The sequence below is a fragment of the Terrapene carolina genome, unplaced genomic scaffold, assembly GCF_002925995.2.
Source record: "Terrapene carolina triunguis isolate 2854851 unplaced genomic scaffold, T_m_triunguis-2.0 Scaffold111, whole genome shotgun sequence".
In the NCBI taxonomy this organism is placed as follows: domain Eukaryota; kingdom Metazoa; phylum Chordata; order Testudines; family Emydidae; genus Terrapene; species Terrapene triunguis.
Window position 1 is genome coordinate 11539886 of NW_020664462.1, and position 19555 is coordinate 11559440.

The 19555-nt window shown below is 46.2% G+C and overlaps 1 protein-coding gene across 1 annotated transcript in view; it reads right to left on the reverse strand.

Annotated features, from left to right (window-relative positions):
- Window positions 1-895: 895 nt before the first annotated feature.
- The window catches only part of ACVR2B (activin A receptor type 2B), a 160578-nt gene continuing 141918 nt past the window's right edge, over window positions 896-19555 (reverse strand). The window contains exons 8-11 of the mRNA XM_024201977.3: window positions 11739-11853; window positions 9644-9782; window positions 3523-3653; window positions 896-1157 (exon numbers count right to left, since the gene is read on the reverse strand). Of these exons, the coding sequence (XP_024057745.1) occupies window positions 963-1157; window positions 3523-3653; window positions 9644-9782; window positions 11739-11853 (580 nt within the window). The 3' untranslated portion in view covers window positions 896-962. The remainder of the gene's footprint in view (window positions 1158-3522; window positions 3654-9643; window positions 9783-11738; window positions 11854-19555) is intronic.

Consider the following 19555-nt stretch of genomic DNA (forward strand, 5'->3'; position numbering starts at 1 on the left):
TCCAGTACTTTACAGACAGCTTCTGAGAATACGCTGTTATCTCTCTCAATTACACTGCTTAAAAACATCTTTTTCCAATTCTTACCTGGAGTTTTAAAAATATATATACCTATGGTTTGGTTTTGTTCTTTTAACACCCAAGCCTGAGATACTGGGGGAAGTAAGAACTAGTACCTTGCTTATCCCATTGGCTCATTGACCCAACTTTCTCGATATGCTGCGATGATAAATACTCTGCCTCAAAAAAGTTCTTCCCCTCATTAACTGGTTACCTGAGAAGTAGCTCCATAGCAAATGATGTTTCTCCAAATGCTGCAAAGTCCAACATCACTCTCCCCTTCTCCTATACTAAACACCCCCCCTTTAATTTTACCATCAAAGAGTTAACATTCTCTTCCCAGCTTCTTGTGTTTTTTCCCGTTACAATGACACCCGTTAGATCCGTAAAAGACACATCTGCTGTTTGTTTCTTTTTGAAGCTCACTGTCTAAAAAAAGAAAATAGGGGGAAAATAATCCTTTTGAGGAAGGTGTAATCTTATGTAACAGTCTTAAGTTTCCTCCAAAGTTTGCAGCATTGCGTTTTCTAAGATGGTACGTGGTTTTCCTTTATGTCAGAGATGCTCTGTGTTGAAGACAGACCGATGAAGAGAAACCCGGAAAACTGAATAAAAAAAAAAAAACACAACTGAAGTGAGTTTGTTGAGGTTCTGAGGTACCTGCACCTTTTCTGCATTCATTAGTCGGCACCTGAATGCTTGCTGAGATGTCTTTTTTTTTTTTTTTTTTTAATACAGTAGAGCAATGTGCTGGTAAAATTGATCCAATCCAAAAAAAACAACAACAACAACAATAATAATAATAAAAAGTCAAGATAAAATAGCAGCTGCATTCATGTGTTTGTTGGGTTTTTAAACTTTTTTTAAATCCACTGAGTCTGGAAAGACAAAAGTGAACCAGGACTTAGATACTAGACTCTTTGGGTGGCAAGTCCACGTTGGTGACAGACGTCACGATGGAAACGAGGCAGTCCGAGGTAGTGCCGTTTACTGATTTTCGGATCTGAGAAATGCGCTCCTCGACACAGCCTGCCGAAAGCCGAGCCTCTGCATCGTGGTCCCAGCATTCTTCAATCGTAACACAGAGCTGTGCCAAACCCTGTAGAGTCAAGAGGAAACACACATTTAGCAAATGGATTCTCGCTGAAATCTTGTTTGTAGGGGGAAGACAGGGGGTGGCACGTTGAGCAGCACACACAGCCTAGCAGCAGATGTAGGAGAATCTGGGCACAGCTCTTTAACAGAAAATCCTATGGGCTTGTCTACAAGAACGGTTAGTTTGTGGCAAGACAGGGTGTAAATTTACCCCTCACTAGTCTGCTGTGGACCCTGCTGCTGCACACTAAAAGTTTCCTTAATGTGCTTTGAGCTACCCTGCTTTAAAGCGGGAGCCGATCAAAGCACACTAGGAAACTCCTCATGCACAGCAGCAGTGTCCACATAGACACTTAGAGCGCAGCAGGCTAGTGTGAGGTAGATTTACTCCAAGTCCTTCTATTGTCCCTATGTCAGTATTGCCAACACTAGGTTCTCAAAAATCCTGAGTTAGGCCTCAAAATATTATAAGATTACTTTACAAAAAGTTGTGTTTTTTTTTTTTTAAATAATTTACGTAAGTTCTTTGTCTTATGGGTTCTGAGCCTTTAGGGTACACTCGGATCAAGCTTTTTCCTACAAACACAAAGGCTAAAAATTTTTTTTTTTTAAATCAAAGCAGAGATTCTCAACTAATCACTTCATTCCAGGAACAGGAATTTTAAGAAAAAGAAAACAAACAGCAAATACTGCAAGACTTGAGATAATAGCACAAGAGTTGGCAACTTTGTTACAAGTACCATAAAACTTATCTTCCTAAAGAAATACTGCTTCCTTTGTATGGGTAAACTGTTATGTTATGTATTCTAACTGCATAATTGTGTGTGTGTGTGTGTGTGTGTGTGTGTGTGTGTGTGTATTTATATATATCTATATATACATAACTAACCTCGTTATCTCTAATCAGGGAGGATGAGGCCCTCTGCTAGCAGTTGAGGTGTGAACACCAAGGGAGGAGTTGCTTTTGTAGTTGGCTAGCCTCAACTTTAGAGGGCCTCATCCTCCCTGATTGAACTAACCTCGTTATTTCTAGACTGATTCTTGCCTGCATATTTATACCTGCCTCTGGAAATTTCCACTACATGCATCTGACAAAATGGGTATTCACCCACGAAAGCTTATGCTCCAATACGTCTGTTAGTCTATAAGGTGCCACAGGACTCTTCGTCGCTTTTTACAGATCCAGACTAACATGACTACCCCTCTGATACCTGATTTTGGGGAAACAGAATTTAAACCACTTGAGACAATGGCAACAATGTATTTAGCTTCTTAGCTAGTGCACGGGGACTGAACAGCTCAGCGACTGAGCCTTTTACCTTTAGGCCATCATTTTAAATTCAGCACAGGTAACTCATCTGACAGTTCACTGGCTCGTGTGCAATGACTTGGAGGTCTCAGTTCAATTAGTGGACAGGTGTCCAAAGCACAAAAGACTTATCACTGCAATTAGCACCTTTGTTGGCATTTCTTCAGAGAGAATGAGGACTGAATGGGCCTGGAGACGGATATACTCTCCTGAACAGGGTTGAGACATGTTGGCTTGCAGAAGGAGGAGGAAGCTTGCACTGCCACTGCACGTGCATGGGCCTGTTCTATGGATAAACAGAGGGCTTCATTTTCCGATGTCAAACTGGCCCATTTCACAAGCACTAAGCCTCAAAAAATCTAATGCCAGGGGGCTGGGAATCCTTTTCACTACATTAATGCACAAAAAGTTATAAAATATTCCATCTCTGCTTATGCTGGTGAAGGGTGAAACCGCTTTAAAAAGAAAAAAAAAATCAAATCAGTTGATTAAAACCACAATAAAAGAAAGGACAAACTATCCAACAGAATGGGGACTGCATAAGTGTCACATGACCTGGGTTTAATTCCCAATGCTTCCACTGCCCTTGGGCAAATCACTCAGTTTCCCCATTGGTAAAATGGGGATACGATACTGATCTCCTTTGTAAAGTTCTTTGAGCTCTGCTAGTGAAAAATGGTATCTAAGAGCTGCATACTATTATTTTTAGCAATGGATTTTTCTTCTTACAGTGATATTCTACATCATACCAATGAAGGGGTGGGGAGGAAGAAGTCAGGGAGAGAGAAGGCAATAGGGACTGTTTTTAGAGGTGCTCAGCACTTGTAGTTCCCATGGAGTTGTGGATTCTCAGCTCCTTTGAAAATTAGGACCAGGAGAGTAGAGAAATAAAGTTCATATGTAGTTTAGTTTATTCCTCAAGACAGTTCCGTTCTGCCACACTGTTAAAAGATAATTTCCCTGATGTAACTGGCTTGAAGTTAACATCTAATGCTCAACTGCATTGCTAATTCCAGTCATCAGAAGAAACATTTTAAGCTGTTAACGAGATGGGACATACAGGGTGTTTCAGCCAGTGATCCTTGAAAGCAGGCCGCATCTTTTTGTGAACCACCACTTCCTGCAGGTCCTCAAGGGATGGATGCTGACCTATCTCCTCTTCAAAAGGCAGCATATATTCATCCACTGGACCTGAGGTATATGGAGAGAACTATGTTAATACAGAGAAGGACTCTATTAAGTAGACGTATCTCTTCACTTAGTCTGAACTGCAATTCCATAGCAACAGAAAAACCCAGTCCAAGCAAAGCATCGCACACTACGCACATTGTTTTATACCAAGGTGATTTACATTCCCCCTTCGCTAAACCGTACTGTCATCACTGCTAGTTGTCAATTCATGAATTTGACACTGATGTCTGCTATGAACCCCAAATCTTGCACAACACTCCAAATTTTGCCTTTTTCCTAGTTGAAAATTAGTGCAGCATTTTGTAAAAAAAAACTAAGCAAGTTAACACCAAATCTCAGTTGATTATGTTTGATGTCTGACTCCAAATACACACAAGGTCCTGGCAGCAGATATTAATATGCCAGTCGCTTCATTTTAGTCCCTGACTTGCTAGGTCAAACACTGATGAAATATTTCTCATTTGTTCTTTCATAACCTAGTCTGATCATAGACTTATGGCAATAAAGCAATAAACACAGGGATTTGTTTTTAGTTACTAGACTGCAGTCGTGGTCCTGAGAACCGACACTTTCCTAAAGAAGCCAATCCTGATTAAGTGACAGACAGCCTGCAAGGCACCAATTTAGGTAGCGCTAACACAGTGATGCTATTGACAGTATTGTCCATGTAACAATGCACAGCTTGGGAATGTTCGGATAGTTCTTGCAATTCTTTCGTGTTTCAATGGACCTCTACATAAATGACCCAAGATGGAAAGCAGGAATGTAGTAAGGCTAAACATAGCTAGGATCAACCCATAATGTAGGGCCTCAAACATTTTAATGTATTCAGGCATATGAAGAACTCAATTTTTGAGACACTTTAGGGAACAGGATCTGGAGAAACTTGATCTGGGTCAATTCTGCTTTGAAAGGTGGTCAACTATAACAGGACAGCAACTTTCAGAAATCTGATTCAGGGTTAAACAGCTAACTACACTGTAGAAAAGTACAGAAGCGTTCGTTTGGACCCTTTTCTGTACAGTTAAGTCTTAATCCATGCTGGGAGTTGGACCATGCCAAACACAAATGCATTCTGAAACAATTTGTTCTGTGAGAAAAGGGCTTGAAAACTGCAAAGAAGATCGTTTTCCAACAGGAGTAGAGGCACATTTTCTTCTCCGGGGAGAATTTTTATTTTAATTGTGCTTTAGACTATCTCCAGCTAGCACATATAGAATGATTTCTGAACACTTCAGCTATCACGAGTATGGCTGTGAACTGCTCTGAACCACAACAGCATGTGAAAACTTTTCTAAGCAGCAGTGTGGACTCCCAATTGTGGCAATAAGTTTGGTTTATTGAACCATCATTTGGCATTTCATAATGCTTGGATGCACTCTAACAAATAGCACGCCAACTGAAATGAGGATTTTTTTTAGGGTTCTCGTGCATTACTGCATGGTCTCTTTGGACCAAGTGGTGACCTCTTTCAAACCTGACAGTATTTCACATGGGTTCCTTCAAACTGAAGGCCAAAAAAAGAGCTGGATAATTTTATCTGCTCATGAACTGTAAACCATCAAGACTACAATATTGAAATATGTGGCTATTACTCTGAAAAGTGACTAAAAGCCATTTAATTTTTCCCATTGACGTGGTGCCAATCAGTAAAACAAATCTAAGTATTTAGCCCCCAAATAAGCCATCTCCATTGATAGGACAATGATAATGACCTTCCTACGCATATCCCCACCCCATCAAAGTATCAGGACTGTTCCAACACACCTTTAGGAAAAGCCTGAATGAACATTTGCAACATGCTGTGCACATCAATAAACTCTTGCTCCACTGGGGCAGAAACAGAATAAAAGGGGCCTTAGCTCGAGCTACCTGCTGGTAGCCACCTGATACACAAAGCTTGAACTGTTGGCACAAGCATCTGGCTGATCTCAAAATGACGAGAAGGAAAAGGAGGAGAGAGGTGGTCTCAAAGAACCAAGGAGCCAAACCATAGGTCAAAACAAACACCTGAAACTGAACTGGAAACTAGCTCAGGCTACGTCTTCACTACAGGGGGGGGTCGATTTAAGATATGCAAATTCAGCTACGCGAATAGCGTAGCTGAATTCGACGTATCGCAGCCGACTTACCCCGCTGTGAGGACGGCGGCAAAATCGACCTCCGCGGCTTCCCGTCGACGGCTCTTACTCCCACCTTCGCTGGTGGAGTAAGAGCGTCGATTCGGGGATCAATTGTCGCGTCCTGACGGGACACGATAAATCGATCCCCGAGAGGTCGATTTCTACCCGCCGATTCAGGCGGGTAGTGTAGACCTAGCCTCAGTCTATGGAGCACAGGTATAAGCAGCAGCACTGGTGAATCCAGTAACTTTGCAGGCTGCTTAGGGTATGTCTACATTGCAATTAAACACCTGCACCTGGCCTGTGTCAGCTAACTTGGGGCTTGGGCTATGGGGTTGCAAAATTACAGTATAGACATTCAGGCTTGGATTGAAGCCTGAGCTGTCAGATCCTGCTGCCTCGTGAGGTCCCAGAGCTTGGGCTCCAGCCCGAGCCCAAACGTTTACACCACAATTTTACAGCCCCACAACCAGAGCCCCTCTAGCCCAAGTCAGCTGACACACGCCAGCTGTGGGTTTAACTGCAGTGTAGACATACCCAGTATGAAGGGAAGGTATTTTTGAAGTTTCCAAGGACTCTTCAGGGACAGCCACACAGTAGAGGTCATTGCAGTAAGCCTGGAGTCATTATGGGTTCATTGTTTATTAGCCTCCAATTATTTCCAAATCAAATATGCTCATTTTTACAAGTAATAACATGTTCCTCATAGACACACTAACTGCCAGCCTTATAAACTCAACCTGGAGTCTTGAGTTGAGCAGGGTTCTTTTTGGTGCACACACCTCCAACAATAGAAGGTTCTGCAGGCCAAATGTGCCCTTAGTTACACTTGTGCATACTCAATGTCTTGCAACTGACATTTAGTCTGAAGTCACTGCTGAAGTGCCATTCAGCTCCATTTCCCAGCGCTGTATGGGCTCTGCATGACCAACAAGACTAAACATTCGGCACTGAAGCCAGCAGACACGGCTCTGAATAAATGCATGGAGCAGATCCATTGAGTCAGAAGGTGCCTGTAGCAGAGAGGCGTGACCTCCCTCAGAAATTGACAATGGGGGAGGTCCAGACGCCCTCTGGTGGGCGGAACCAGGAAAGCCATGCCCACCCTGCCAGAAGCAGAGGGACAGGACAGGAACAGGAAGTATATAAGGCAGGCCCTGTAGCTCAGTTGAGGGGAAGCCACTGAGGGAGACAGATGCTTCCACCCTGCTGAGGACTTCTGCTGCCCCAAGGACTCATCCTAACTGCCTGAGCTACCAGACATGCCCGATGCCGAGGAGCGGCTAGGATTACTGTTTGCAGTGTACCCAGGGGAGACAGAGGACAACCCAGAGATCCAGGTACACCCCGAGGGAAGGGTAGGAAGTGGCCCATGGACAGCTGACTATGGTCTGGCTGGGTTGCTGCCTGAGCCCAGTTCAGTATGTTGCAGCTGGATCCTCGCTGACCCAGTGGCAGACCACTCTGCCACTGTTAGGGCCCTGGGCTGGGACGCAGTGGAGTCAGGTGGGCCCGTGTTCCCCTACCCACTGCCATCCCTGGGGTGGCAGTCACCCCGCCTTCAACCAGAAGGCCTGTGGGAGTCTACCATCTGCCTGAGCCCCCTAGACTGTGTTGGGTGCTCACCCCTGCCTGAGGGCTGGAGCCCTAGACTGCTGGTACTCCGCTCTGCTTGAGAGCTGGGGTCCCCGGATTATTCCCTGCTCTGTCCGGCCTGAGGCCTGGAGCCCTGGACTGTGCTTGGTACCCTGCCCTGTCTGAGGGCCTGGGGTTCCAGACTATACCTGGCTCTATCCTGCCTGAGGGTTGGGCTTTAGACTGTTGGTGTCCTGCCCTGTCTCAGGGCTTGGGCCCCTGGACCACTCACTGCTCGACCCCGCTGAAGGGATTGAGCCCCCAGACTACTAACGTCCCCCTTGTCTAAGACTTATTCCAGGAGCGTGACAGCCAAGAGGCATGGCCTCCCTTGGAGACTGACAGCAAGGGAGGGCCACACATGCCTACATCTGAAGAAGTGAGGTTCTTACCCACGAAAGCTTATGCTCCCAATACTTCTGTTAGTCTTAAAGGTGCCACAGGACCCTCTGTTGATTTTTACAGATTCAGACTAACACGGCTACCCCTCTGATACTTGACATGCCTACATGTTTACTGTGCCAGTTACACATGCACAGACAGGAGAACTGCACTTTGGGTTCAATCCAACTCCGACTGAAGTCAAAGGAAGTCTTTCCATTGACTTTCATGGGAACTGAACTTTTGAAGTTGTATTTAATAAAGGGAGATGGGGGAGATCCAAACGGATGTTTTGAACCAGACTGAACCATAGGAGACCTGCGTTATATTCCCAGCTCTGTCACAGACCTGCTGCATGGCCTTGGGCAAGTCACTTTATCTCTGGGTCACTGTTTCCCCTTGTGCCCTAACTAGACATGACGTACGTCTTCACTACTCGCTGATCCGGTGGGTAGCAATCGGTCTATCGGGGATCGACTTACCGCGTCTAGTGAAGACGCGATAAAATCGATCCCTGATGGCTCTACCGTCTACTCCGGAAATCCACCGCGGCAAGAGGCGGTAGCGGAGTCGACGGCGGAGCAGCTGCGGTCGACTTGCCGCCGTCCTCACAGCCAGGTAAGCCGACCTAAAATACGCCACTTCAGCTACGCTATTCACGTAGCTGAAGTTGCGTATCTTAGGTCGACCCCCCGCTGTAGTGTAGACCTAGCCTAAGACAGTAAACTCTCTGGGGAAGAGACTCATTTCTTACCATATGTAGGTACAGGGGTCCCAATTTGATTTGAGTCTCTAGATGCTACTGTAATGCAAACAAACAATAATATTTGAAACCCAAGGGAAACAGCACGTTGAGGACTGGATGTCTGTTCCATACAAAAAGTGAGGGGTCTGAACAGGTAGTCGTGGAGTTGACAGAAATGAAATGAATATTTCTGCCTCCCCTCAGTCCTAACATCTGCAGGCAATCTTCTGCACATGGCAAGACTGTCACCGATTAGCAGATGCTCTATTTCCACATGACACTTCTTGCTGACAGACTAGAGGCTGCCCCATTTTTCAAGCACTGTTTTGATGAAGGAACATTGAGAAAGTCAGGCGATGTGGGGAAAGCAAACTCTTGTGGCTAAGGCTTTGATTGCCCTAACTCAAGTGCTTAGGTTTTTGTTTTTTAAATAAATTTTAAATAAATTTTTAAATTAAATTATCCTATCTCCTAGAACTGGAAGGGACCTTGAAAGGTCATCGAGTCCAGCCCCCTGCCTTCACTAGCAGGACCAAGTACTGATTTTGCCCCAGATCCCTAAGTGGCCCCTTCAAGGATTGAACTCACAACCCTGGGGTTAGCAGGCCAATGCTCAAACCACTGAGCTATCCCTCCCGCCTGTTCTTACAGCGTAGACTGCACTCTCCCCTATACTACATCTCAGAGAAGGGAAGAAAGAGCTGATGTATTACCCTTTCACATAGGTTCAAAACTTGCTTAGGGAACAAGTGAAAATGAACAGGTCTGACAACAAACGAGACCGCCTTCATTGGCGAGACAGTGCACAGGGTGCATTTAATACTTTAAAATAGGCCCACTGTCAACTGTGGAACTATTTTCTCTCTCATCTCATTCGCCAAATTTTTTATTGGGTTCCCAGGCATTATGCAATATAATCTGCACCCTGTTAAACGCACTTTGGACCTTAACTCTATGAAGTCCACTGTTTAGAGGGAATGACAGTTTATTGGAAAATCCAGATTAGTATCTTAATGAGAAGAACATGCCATTGATTTTATGAAGACACCCCCATTCTCTGGACCGCATACCCCTGCTGAAGCTGAGCTGCGGAGCTTTACACTTACCATCAGCTGCTGTGCACCTGGAGATTAACTCCCACAATACTAGTCCCATTGCATACATGTCTATTCTCAGGAAGGCATCTCGCTGGAAGTTGATTGCCCCCTCTAACACCTCAGGAGCCATGTACCTCCTTGTTCCCACCTACACACCAAAAGAAAAAATGCAACTTAAGTTATAAGAGATAGTTGGGTGTGTAGGGACTACAGCTGTTCCATCAACCTCAAAGCTACTTCTCTGCTAAGATGGCTGTGTACTGGCTCCAAACAAAATGGGTCCACTCTTTCTGGCATCACTCCTCATTAAAACCATTTCAAGCTCCATGAAACAGTTGTAAAAAGACTCCAAGTGTGTGGATATGTATATGTTGATCATTCAGTGGACACTAAGGGTTTGAATTAAATGCAATGAGGTAAGATGACTATGTCTGAAATTCTGTCATCCATCTACCCCATTGCCTCTAGCTACTGCAGCACCTGCTATATGTAAAAACAAGTTAATTTTTGGAGACACTCCAAACACCTTAAGTTCAAGTCAGACTCTCAGTTATTGGATCATAATTGATGGCTTAATGCTCCCTTTATAAATTTAAAAAGGAATGTTGAGCTGGTGAAAGGTTTGGTGAATAGAGGTTTGACAGCCCTGGATACAAGTCTCATTTATCCAGAGGACAGGTGTAACGTGGACACCACACTGTCCTGCCAATCCGCTTCAACCATGTTCTGGAGACCACCTCTAACCTTGAGAGAGTAGCTCAATCTCCGTCTGTTAAAAATGTTGTTACTTTTAGTACAAGAGATCTTTATAGAGGTTCTACAAACACATGTGGTGGAATACCAAGCCATGATGAGGAGTAGGGAAAGAAGGGGTCTGGAGTGGAAGGGGGAAATCACCTGTTCGATGCAGAAGTTAATTTTCTTTTTAATAATTTTCCCCTTAGGGAATTCCCCATCATAAACTTCTCATCTTGCAAGGGCCTGACTGTGGGACAAACCCTAAGCACGAGAAGATGTAGAAGCAGTTAAAGGTCTAGAGAGAGGTGACCAAAATGGTCAGAGCTGTGGCTGGATTTACAGAGATGTTAGGAATAGGCTACGTTTATGTCATGGAGGTCACAGAACATTCTCTCCTTCAGCCCCCGGGCTGAGGGACTGAAGCTGGGAGCCAGGGGGGCCTTGAGAGGGTTCCAGCTACCGGCAACAGCCTCCTCATGGGGCCCCCTGCAAGGTTCCAGTGACAGGTGACAGCCTCCTGAAGGGGCCCTCCTCTGGGTCCAGCGACAAGTAATAGCCTCACGCAGGGGAGGAGGGTGCCTTGGGCAAGCGTCTGGGAGTGTCCTGTTTTCTCTTTGGGAAATATGGTCACTCTGCAGCTCCCAGCCGCCATGGGTGGAGGGGGCCCCCCCTGAAGCTTCCAAGTGTAGTCAACTTGGGATATTTATTGCTGCTAAAGGTCTCTAGGCAGCTACAATGACTGGACTTAAAAAAAACCTGAATAAATTTATGACTCAATATTTAATGCTAAAACCAGTGATCAAATCTCATGCTGCAAGGTATAAACTGAATGCCTTCAGGGGTCAGGATGGTCTCCACCTCCGTGTTATGCAGCCTTGCACAACTGTCTATGTGCACTATTGGAGAGGATAAGGGGTCGCCTTCCTCTGCAGTAGCAACTGGTGGAGCCAAGTTACCTTAAAATGGCAGGAAGAAAGTAGTGCAGAAAATTTAAAATCAAATGCCATTCTTTATGGAAAGTGTTTCTGCTCATTTGTTCCCTGATTCAGTATCTGGGATATAAGTAATTTGCAAAAGTAGAAGAACAGGTGGTGTGTGCAATATAAAATATATAAAAGGTAAATCTGGGTCATCCCATACCCTGCTCTTTGAGCAAAAACCACCATTAAAGCTAATATAAAATCAGCAATTAAAAAAGCATTTTGTATCTATTGCCCCTGCAAATTATCCAAGCTGAGCAAAACAATGCCCTTCTGCAATTTCCTGTCCCCCAGTAACCGTCCCCATATCCTGCATCTGCGGAAACGCTGCCCACTCCCAGCAGATGTGGTAAGCCCCACATTTATTTCTAAAAGGTAATTGTTACCTGTCCATGGGTGTCCCCTGGAGGCTTTCCAGGCTCAAACCGTACAGCCAGTCCAAAGTCAGCTAGAACTGCTGTCAAGTCATTCTTCAACAACACATTTTTACTCTTGAAGTCCCTGCAGACAGCCAGGAAGCAAGTTTGAGAAGGATTTAGTATGGCACAAATCCCATCATTTTTAAACAAACATGTCAAAACTTGACTGGTTTAATTGCCAAGCTCGGGATGAGCTCCGTGACCCAGTGAGAATCCAGTATGCTGAAGATGCACCTGTCTTAGGTCTCTGAGATCACACCTGAATCTATGAAAGCAATAAAACTAGAGCCCTCACTGCTCCTGACCAGATTTAACCGATTTCCTTCCCCTCCACCATATATTTCTGTGTGCGCGTTTTTACAAAATACTCCAGTTCAAAGATACAAAGAATCTAAGGTAGAGTCAGACTGACACACTGCTTTAGGAGTGGCATTAGGGCATTGCCTGCAAACACCCATGCTGGGCCCGATGCTCATACATGCTACACAGAGTGGTGTGGAGGCAGATTTCAGCCTTTGCACTGAAGTAGGTTCCAGCCTTTGCACTGACGTGAGGCCACTGCTCACATTTCATTGATGATCTGGCAGTTGTCTGCCTTTAGCGGCCAACTGTGTGACTGTCAGCCTCTCTTCCGCCAACCTGAGGGAGAGGATTATAGTGATGGTGCCATAGAGAAAGCAGGGTTCCTCTGGCACCCAATCAGGATGTAGGAGGTATGGCCATTATCTTGGACTATATACTGGAACCAGTGTAACAGAAGAGGAGAGAAATAAGCAAAAGGAATCACGGGGGGAGGGTAATTTCAGAAAAGAATCAAAGCAGGGTAAGGAAAACAAAGAGAAAGCAGGAGTACAGGGGAAATTAATGTCAAAATAAAACCAGGGATTGAACTAAAGGGATCATAATATATTATTTATAGATACACACACACCCACAACATGCCGCACATACACAGCGGTATATAAAAAAAAAAAAAAAAAAAGACACATGACGGAAGCTCCCATGTTTAAAGTTTCTACCACCCATGCATTTAGGGTGACCAGATAGCAAGTGTGAAAAATCGGGACAGGTGGCGGGGGGTAATAGGAGCCCATATAAAAAAAACCCCCAAATATCAGGACTGTCCCTATAAAATCGGGACATCTGGTCAACCAAAATGCACTATACAAAAGTCAGCATTTCATACGAATGGGCAAACCCCTCCTCTGCCTGGCATCCTCAGCAATGTTCCCTCAAAGAGGCATTTGAGGGGTGGGGGAGAGCACCCAGATGTGATAAGAGGTTATATTACAAGTTGGTTTTGCCAGGACTACCTACAGCTTGTTCCCTTGTACATACTATATACACACATTTTGTATACATTGGGCTTTAAAAAGTAAGTATGGAAAACTGGTTTCTTACTCCATTCAAAGTCAGCAGTTTCTGTAAAGTCTGACTGGAATTTTTACTTAGAAGAGAGCTTAATCAAGTTTCTTGTTAGTTTGTTATTATAAGCAACCCACCATCACCGACAAACATACCAGACCCTTTTAATAGTTACTGTATTCATTATGCCCATTAATTTATGAAGCAAATGTTACATTTATATATTTATAATCGTTTGTCATCTTAAAGGAGTAGCCCTTTACAAAACAAGGCCTCCTTGGAAACACGCTGATGTGAGCTGAGTTCAGCTCACTCTTTCTACAGGCTTCAATCGTTTTGTGTGACAGAGATCTATTATATTGAATTTTTGAGCTCCTGGACCAGCACTATCCTAGAGATATTGACTGTACTAGGTCACTGACAGAGTCCAAATCTAGTCATTGACAGAGTCCAAATTCCCTTTGTAGTGGTTTACTATGGGTTGAGCAGAGTTTCATCCACAAGCCCTTCAAAGCCACGTCCTTACCTTAGTCTTATAGTCAGAATGTGAGTAAAAGACCTAACAAGAAAAATCGCACACCCTGGCCTTTCCACATTTTCATCAGAAAAGAGATGTTTGTGAATATAATTAAGATACAAACCTTAGACAGCAGATGGCAATGACCTGTATGCACCGCATTATAATTTTCCTATATTCTTTCAGTTCACTCAGTGACCTTGCTGAATGCAGGACACTGCTGGCCTGCACAACATAATTAATGAGGTCAGATACAATTGTTTTAAACTAAAAATGATCTGTCAAAATACTTTGGGAAGAGAGGAATCACTGGACCAGACAGAGGGGCCTACTGCATTTCTGGGTGTCATAAGGCCACATCCAAAGGCAGGTTGAGCTGCTCAACCCCCAAGTCTCAACCTCCTGAGAAAGGAAATAACACTTCCTTACCACAGCCACACACAAAGCTGCATGTTCTAGTTTGGGAGATTCTGGCTAGGTTATTAAGGTGGGGGGAGTGATTTAGCCCACTGTACAGTAAAGCAGTTATTGGAGACATTTCTGCAGTGTAGGATTTGTTGTTATAGCATATTCACAACAAAATTTAAAGAGTGCTTAATTGCTTAAGCAAAGCTGTGCTTGCCTGGTTCTCCCTCACTGAACTACGACTCCATTTGGCAGAGGAGTTAATTTATGACAGACTCACTAAACCACAATAATACACTGCTCCGCCATCTTAAAAAGTAAAAGTGAATGATTAGATGCATACATAGATAAATCCACACACATACACGCACACACTCTCTTCGGGGCATATTGTGCATCTATCACATTCTCCATGCGCATATACAAAGAGGTAAAAACACTTTAAAAACATACATCCAAACTGGCCAAGTGGCCAAAAATGTCAAGGAATGACTCCGCTGCCCACAAAAAGAAAAATAATCCTCCACGGAAAGAGCTGCAGGCTTTCGGCTGTCAAAGAGTAGGACAAGAAGATCTATATTTATGTGCTTAAATAAAAACAGTCCGATTTTCTGAACAACTGAACATCTGGTGACTCCCACTCAGATCTAAGAAATAGGATTTTAAGGCACAGCCAATCACTGGCTTGGCAACATGACCTGATGGTCAGCAAGCTATTCAGTCAGACCACGGAATGGCGGGGAGGATTAAGCTCTAGAGTCAGGGACCTCCACTGAAAATCCCTTCCTACTAGCCTCCTCCCATTTAGATGTGGGGGCGGTCCATTTGAGTGTCCTGGCTGGTAGGTAACAGAATGCAGCAAGAGAAGAATACTTCTTCCATAGTGCCATTCACATCCATATATATCCCAGAAGCCACTGGCAACAATGAATAAAGATTAATACAATTTTATTTTATTAGCTGCTCCTATCAAATAAAATGTGAGTTTTAAATAAGTCAGCACCCTACCATTGAGAGCTCACACATCCAGGGTAAAATGGCATTTGGCTCACAAATGCCTATAAACTTTCCTTCTCCCCACCCCACCATTATAGACCTCCCCAACACAGCCAGTGCTCTGGCTGGAGGTGCGGGCTCTGGTATGGGGCTGGGGATGAGGGGTTTGGGGTGTAGGAGGGTGCTCCGGGCTGGGACCGAGGGGTTCAGAGGGTGGGAGAGGGATCAGGGCTGGGGCAGAGGGTTGGGGCTCTGGCTAGGGCTGCGGGCTCTGGGGTGGGGCTTACCTCAAGCAGCAGTGGCAGCAGCGGCAGCAGCAGCATGTCCCCCCTCTGGCTCGTATGCGTAGGGCAGCCAGGGGGTCCCGCACACTTCCCCCATCCCAAGCGCCAGCTCCTGTGGCCAATGGGAGCTGCGGAGCTGGCACTTGGGGCCGAGGCAGCGTGCGGAGCCCCCTGGCTGCCCCTACACATAGGAGCCGGGGGGGACATGCTGCTGCTTCCGGGAGCCATGGCAGGCAGGGAGCCTGCCTTAGTCCTGCTGTGCTGCCGATCAGACTTTTTAACGTTCCAGTTAGCAGTGCTGACTGGAGCCACCAGGGTCCCTTTTCGACTGGACGTTCCGGTGGAAAACCGGACACTTGGCAACCCTACCTTCTCCTGGGTTCAAGGGCTGCCAGGATCCTCCTCCCCCCCCCCCCCCCCCGGTACTAGTCATGGCTCCCTGCCTGGCTGGTCTCAGGGCAGTACAGGGGGTGGGTTACTGGGCTCTCAGAGCTCATCCCTCCACCCCCTGCTATCCCAACTTCCTCCCCTTCGCTGGGGTGTCTCGCTCCCTTACAACGTGTCTGGGACTCCCCCATGCCGCTCCCTTCAGGCCCCTCCTTCCCTCTGGCTGTTGTTCCCCCCTCCATGGACCCTGCCCGCTGGGTCTGTCCCCTTGTTCCCGGTGGGTTCCAGCCCCCTGCACGACCCTCCTGCCCCCGCTCGCTGGCTCTCACACGTGTCACTGGGCCATCAGGCAGCCCCCTCCAGCCTCCTACGTGACTCTTCGCCTGCTGGCTGACAGCCACAGAGCCTCACCTGCCTGGGGCTGCTCTCGCTGTCTCCCTCCTTCAGCATGCATGCAGGCAGGGACTTGAGCTGGGGGGCTTCCTGATTTGACCAGGCAGCTGGGCCATGGTACTGACCTGGGGTGCTGGCTACTCCCCATTGGCCATGGTCTAGAGCCCTCTGATTGGCCAGAGGCCCTGTCAGTCCCAGGATCCCATCTCCTCCTCGACCCTTCCCCTCTCTCCTGGTATGGCGAGAAGGCACCAGAAAAAACAAACCAACAAAGAAACCTACGAAGTTTTAGTAAGGGGCCAACAGTGCCCTTACACATGGGGGAGGGGGACACCTGTTAAACAGTGCAGAGTCCAGCAGCCCCAGAAGACAGTAGCCCAGAGACTGGGGTCTCAGTGCCAAAAGGCACTTGGTACCCACAAGAAGCGGGGACTCCGGTTCATCTGATACCAAAAGGTCCTTAGAGTGCTGGAATTCCTGCAGTACCAAGAAGGGATCCGGTGCCGACAGGGTAGCTCAGGCAACAGCTGCTGAAGCAGATAATACTGACAATCGCACCGCAACGGAAGATGGGCATTGTTGTGTGTTCGGCACTGAACAAACCGGTACCAGTGGCTGGACAGACTGCATCAGTACCAACAGCTGGATTAAGGGGCACAATGGTAAGCTGGTTTCATGTACTGGTATGTACTATGAACGCTGGGCCAGATGCATCAGTACCAACAGCTGGGCAAAACTCGCCCTATGCTTGCTCTGTGCGCTGGTAGAAGGTACCAGGGCCCTATTGGAGCCATGTCTCTTTTCCTTGGAGCTCCAGCGCTTCACAGCCCTGCCAGTACTAGTGGAGGAGTCCTTGGCTTCAACAGTACGTATGGTGACTGGAGGCCTGGCTGAGCACCACATCTTTTTTAGAGCTGATTCCTTGGAGTGAGAATCCGCATTCCTCTTTTTGGGAGTCTTCCCAGAAGCCTCCAAAGTCTTCCCTTCCTTTTTGGGGAAGTCTGCCCGAGGCAGAAGTAGCACTGGCTCTGTCCAGGGACAGATATGGTGGGGTGAGAGAGGTGGTGTCTCCTGACCTGGTTCTGGATGTAGAGAACGTTCTATCATGAACAGTCCCAGCTTGAGCTCCTTGTTCTTCCCTGCCCTAGAGTTGAGGCCAAGCAGAAGTTACACTTCTGGGAGACATGGGACACCCCAAGCAATGGACACCCTTAAGAGTGGCCATCGCTTACAGGAAGAGGCAGCATTTCAAGCATGGCAGGCCAAGAATGCCCTGCTAGGAAAACAAGTCTCCCTGGGGGGGAAAAAGGAGAGTAGAACAAAACAATCTTCTCACTACGTGTACAAACTAACTCACTCTAACTACACTAACAACTACTAGACTAAGTATCTAAACACTAAGGAATAAAAGAGAAAGTGTGTCTGCCTTGAGCGTGCCTCGGCCTAAGGAAGGGGTTCCCAGCCCCTTTTTTGCACCCCCCCCCCATGCTATAAAAATTCGACAACCCAGCTGTGCCACAACAACTGCTTTTCTGCATATAAAAGCCAGAGCCGGCGTTAAGGGGAGGCAAGAAGGGCTAAAGCTAAGCTAAGCAAAGCAGCTCAGATAGCAGGGCTCGGGGCCCCAGGCTTCAGCACTGCACAGCGCGACTTCACCTTTCTGCCCTGGGCCCCAGCAAGCCTAACGCCGGTCCTGCTTGGTGAACCTCCCGAAACCTGCTCGCGGCCCCCCAGGGGGCCCCAGAGCCCTGGTTGAGAACCACTGCTCTAAGATTCCATCTCAGGCCAAGGTGGTTGAAAAGGAACTGATGCGGTTCACCTACACACCCTTATATAGCTTTGGTGTCTGACATTAAGAGGCTTAGAGTGCATTTGCAGGCTGAACAGACACTGCTAGGTGAAAATCTCCAATCACTGGCTTGAGAGGCACGTGTGTACCTGAAGCAGAGCACCCAGAGGGACACTACTCAAAGGGTGCGTCTTCACTACCCGCCGGATCAGTGGGTAGTAACGTCTAGACGTGATAAATCGATCTCTGAACGCGCTCTCCGTCGACTCCAGAACTCCACCAGAGCGAGAGGCGGAAGTGGAGTCGACGGGGGAGCCACGGCCATCGATCCCTCGCCGTGAGGACCCGACGTAAATCGATCTAAGATACGTCGACTTCAGCTACGCTATTCTCGTAGCTGAAGTTGCGTATCTTAGATCGATTCACCCCCCTCTCCCCTCAAGTGTAGACCAGCCCAAAGAAGAAATGATATTTGGCAGCATTAGATTCCACTGATTTATACACCAATGCTCTTACTTTAAATTTCCACTAGAGGGCACTATAGCACTGACAAGCAAGGATCCTGATAATTACGACATTAATCCTCCTTTTGTGCCAAAGGCCAATGGTGTTAAGGAGTTATCTGAAGCTTTTTATGGCAGTAACTCACTCAGACTTAACTGAGAATTCAAGCATTTTTACAGTGCATTGTCCTGTGCTATTCAAAAATATCACCCAACTTGAAACATATTTATTCAGACATTTATTTTTTTAGACAGGGGAAAGACAGTAAAATACACCCCTGCCCTGAAACTACATGCTTCTTAGATGGTAAAGTTTACACATGGGGAATGAATTCCCCCCCCCCCCCTTCCTTTTCCCCTCCCCTGCATCATTTGCTAAATCTATTGTGACACTAATTACCATGGTCCACAGCTTCAAGAGTTTTGCATGGCTTTTTCCCTGCCCCACCCCTAGGAATTTCACATATAAATCACTGCATTTATTTTACAGGGGCAAGTGTCAAGGAGGCAGAGTTCCCCCCACAAGCAACTGAAATGCAGCTGCAGGCTCTTGCACAAGATCACATTTCTCAGAATTCTCTTCGTGTTTTGGGGGGCGGGCATACAAAGTCACTCAACCAAAAACACTTTTATAACAGAGATTTAAGCTTTTTGGATGTAAAAATCAGTCTCACCAAATCAAATACAGACGACTGCAATTGAACTTCATGTTTCAGCCCAAGCTAGAGTGCAGGGCAGTGGGTGGAGGAGTATGTCCTGGGACTGCCATGTATATAGCCTTTCACCTGACTTAAATCCTTCCTGAAAACTCACCTATTCCGCGATGCCTGGAGCAAGCAAGACTATACTAGTTATATTTTTATTTTAGAACTAGCTATCCAGAACCATCAAGACATGCAGATGTATAAAGTGAGTATCCATCTGAATGTTGCCATAACCCTCATTGTTCTGCACTCCAGCAATTCGCCCTGCCACACTAGCCTGTATCATGTCTAAAATGTACTGTAAACTCTTTGGGGCAGGGATTGTCTCTTCTTGTATCTTTTGAACAGCTCATGGCAAGCTAAGTGCTATAAAATAATGAGTAATAGACAGCAGCCATTTTATATTTCACTTATTCTTTCCTTCTGAACAAAAAGCTCAGC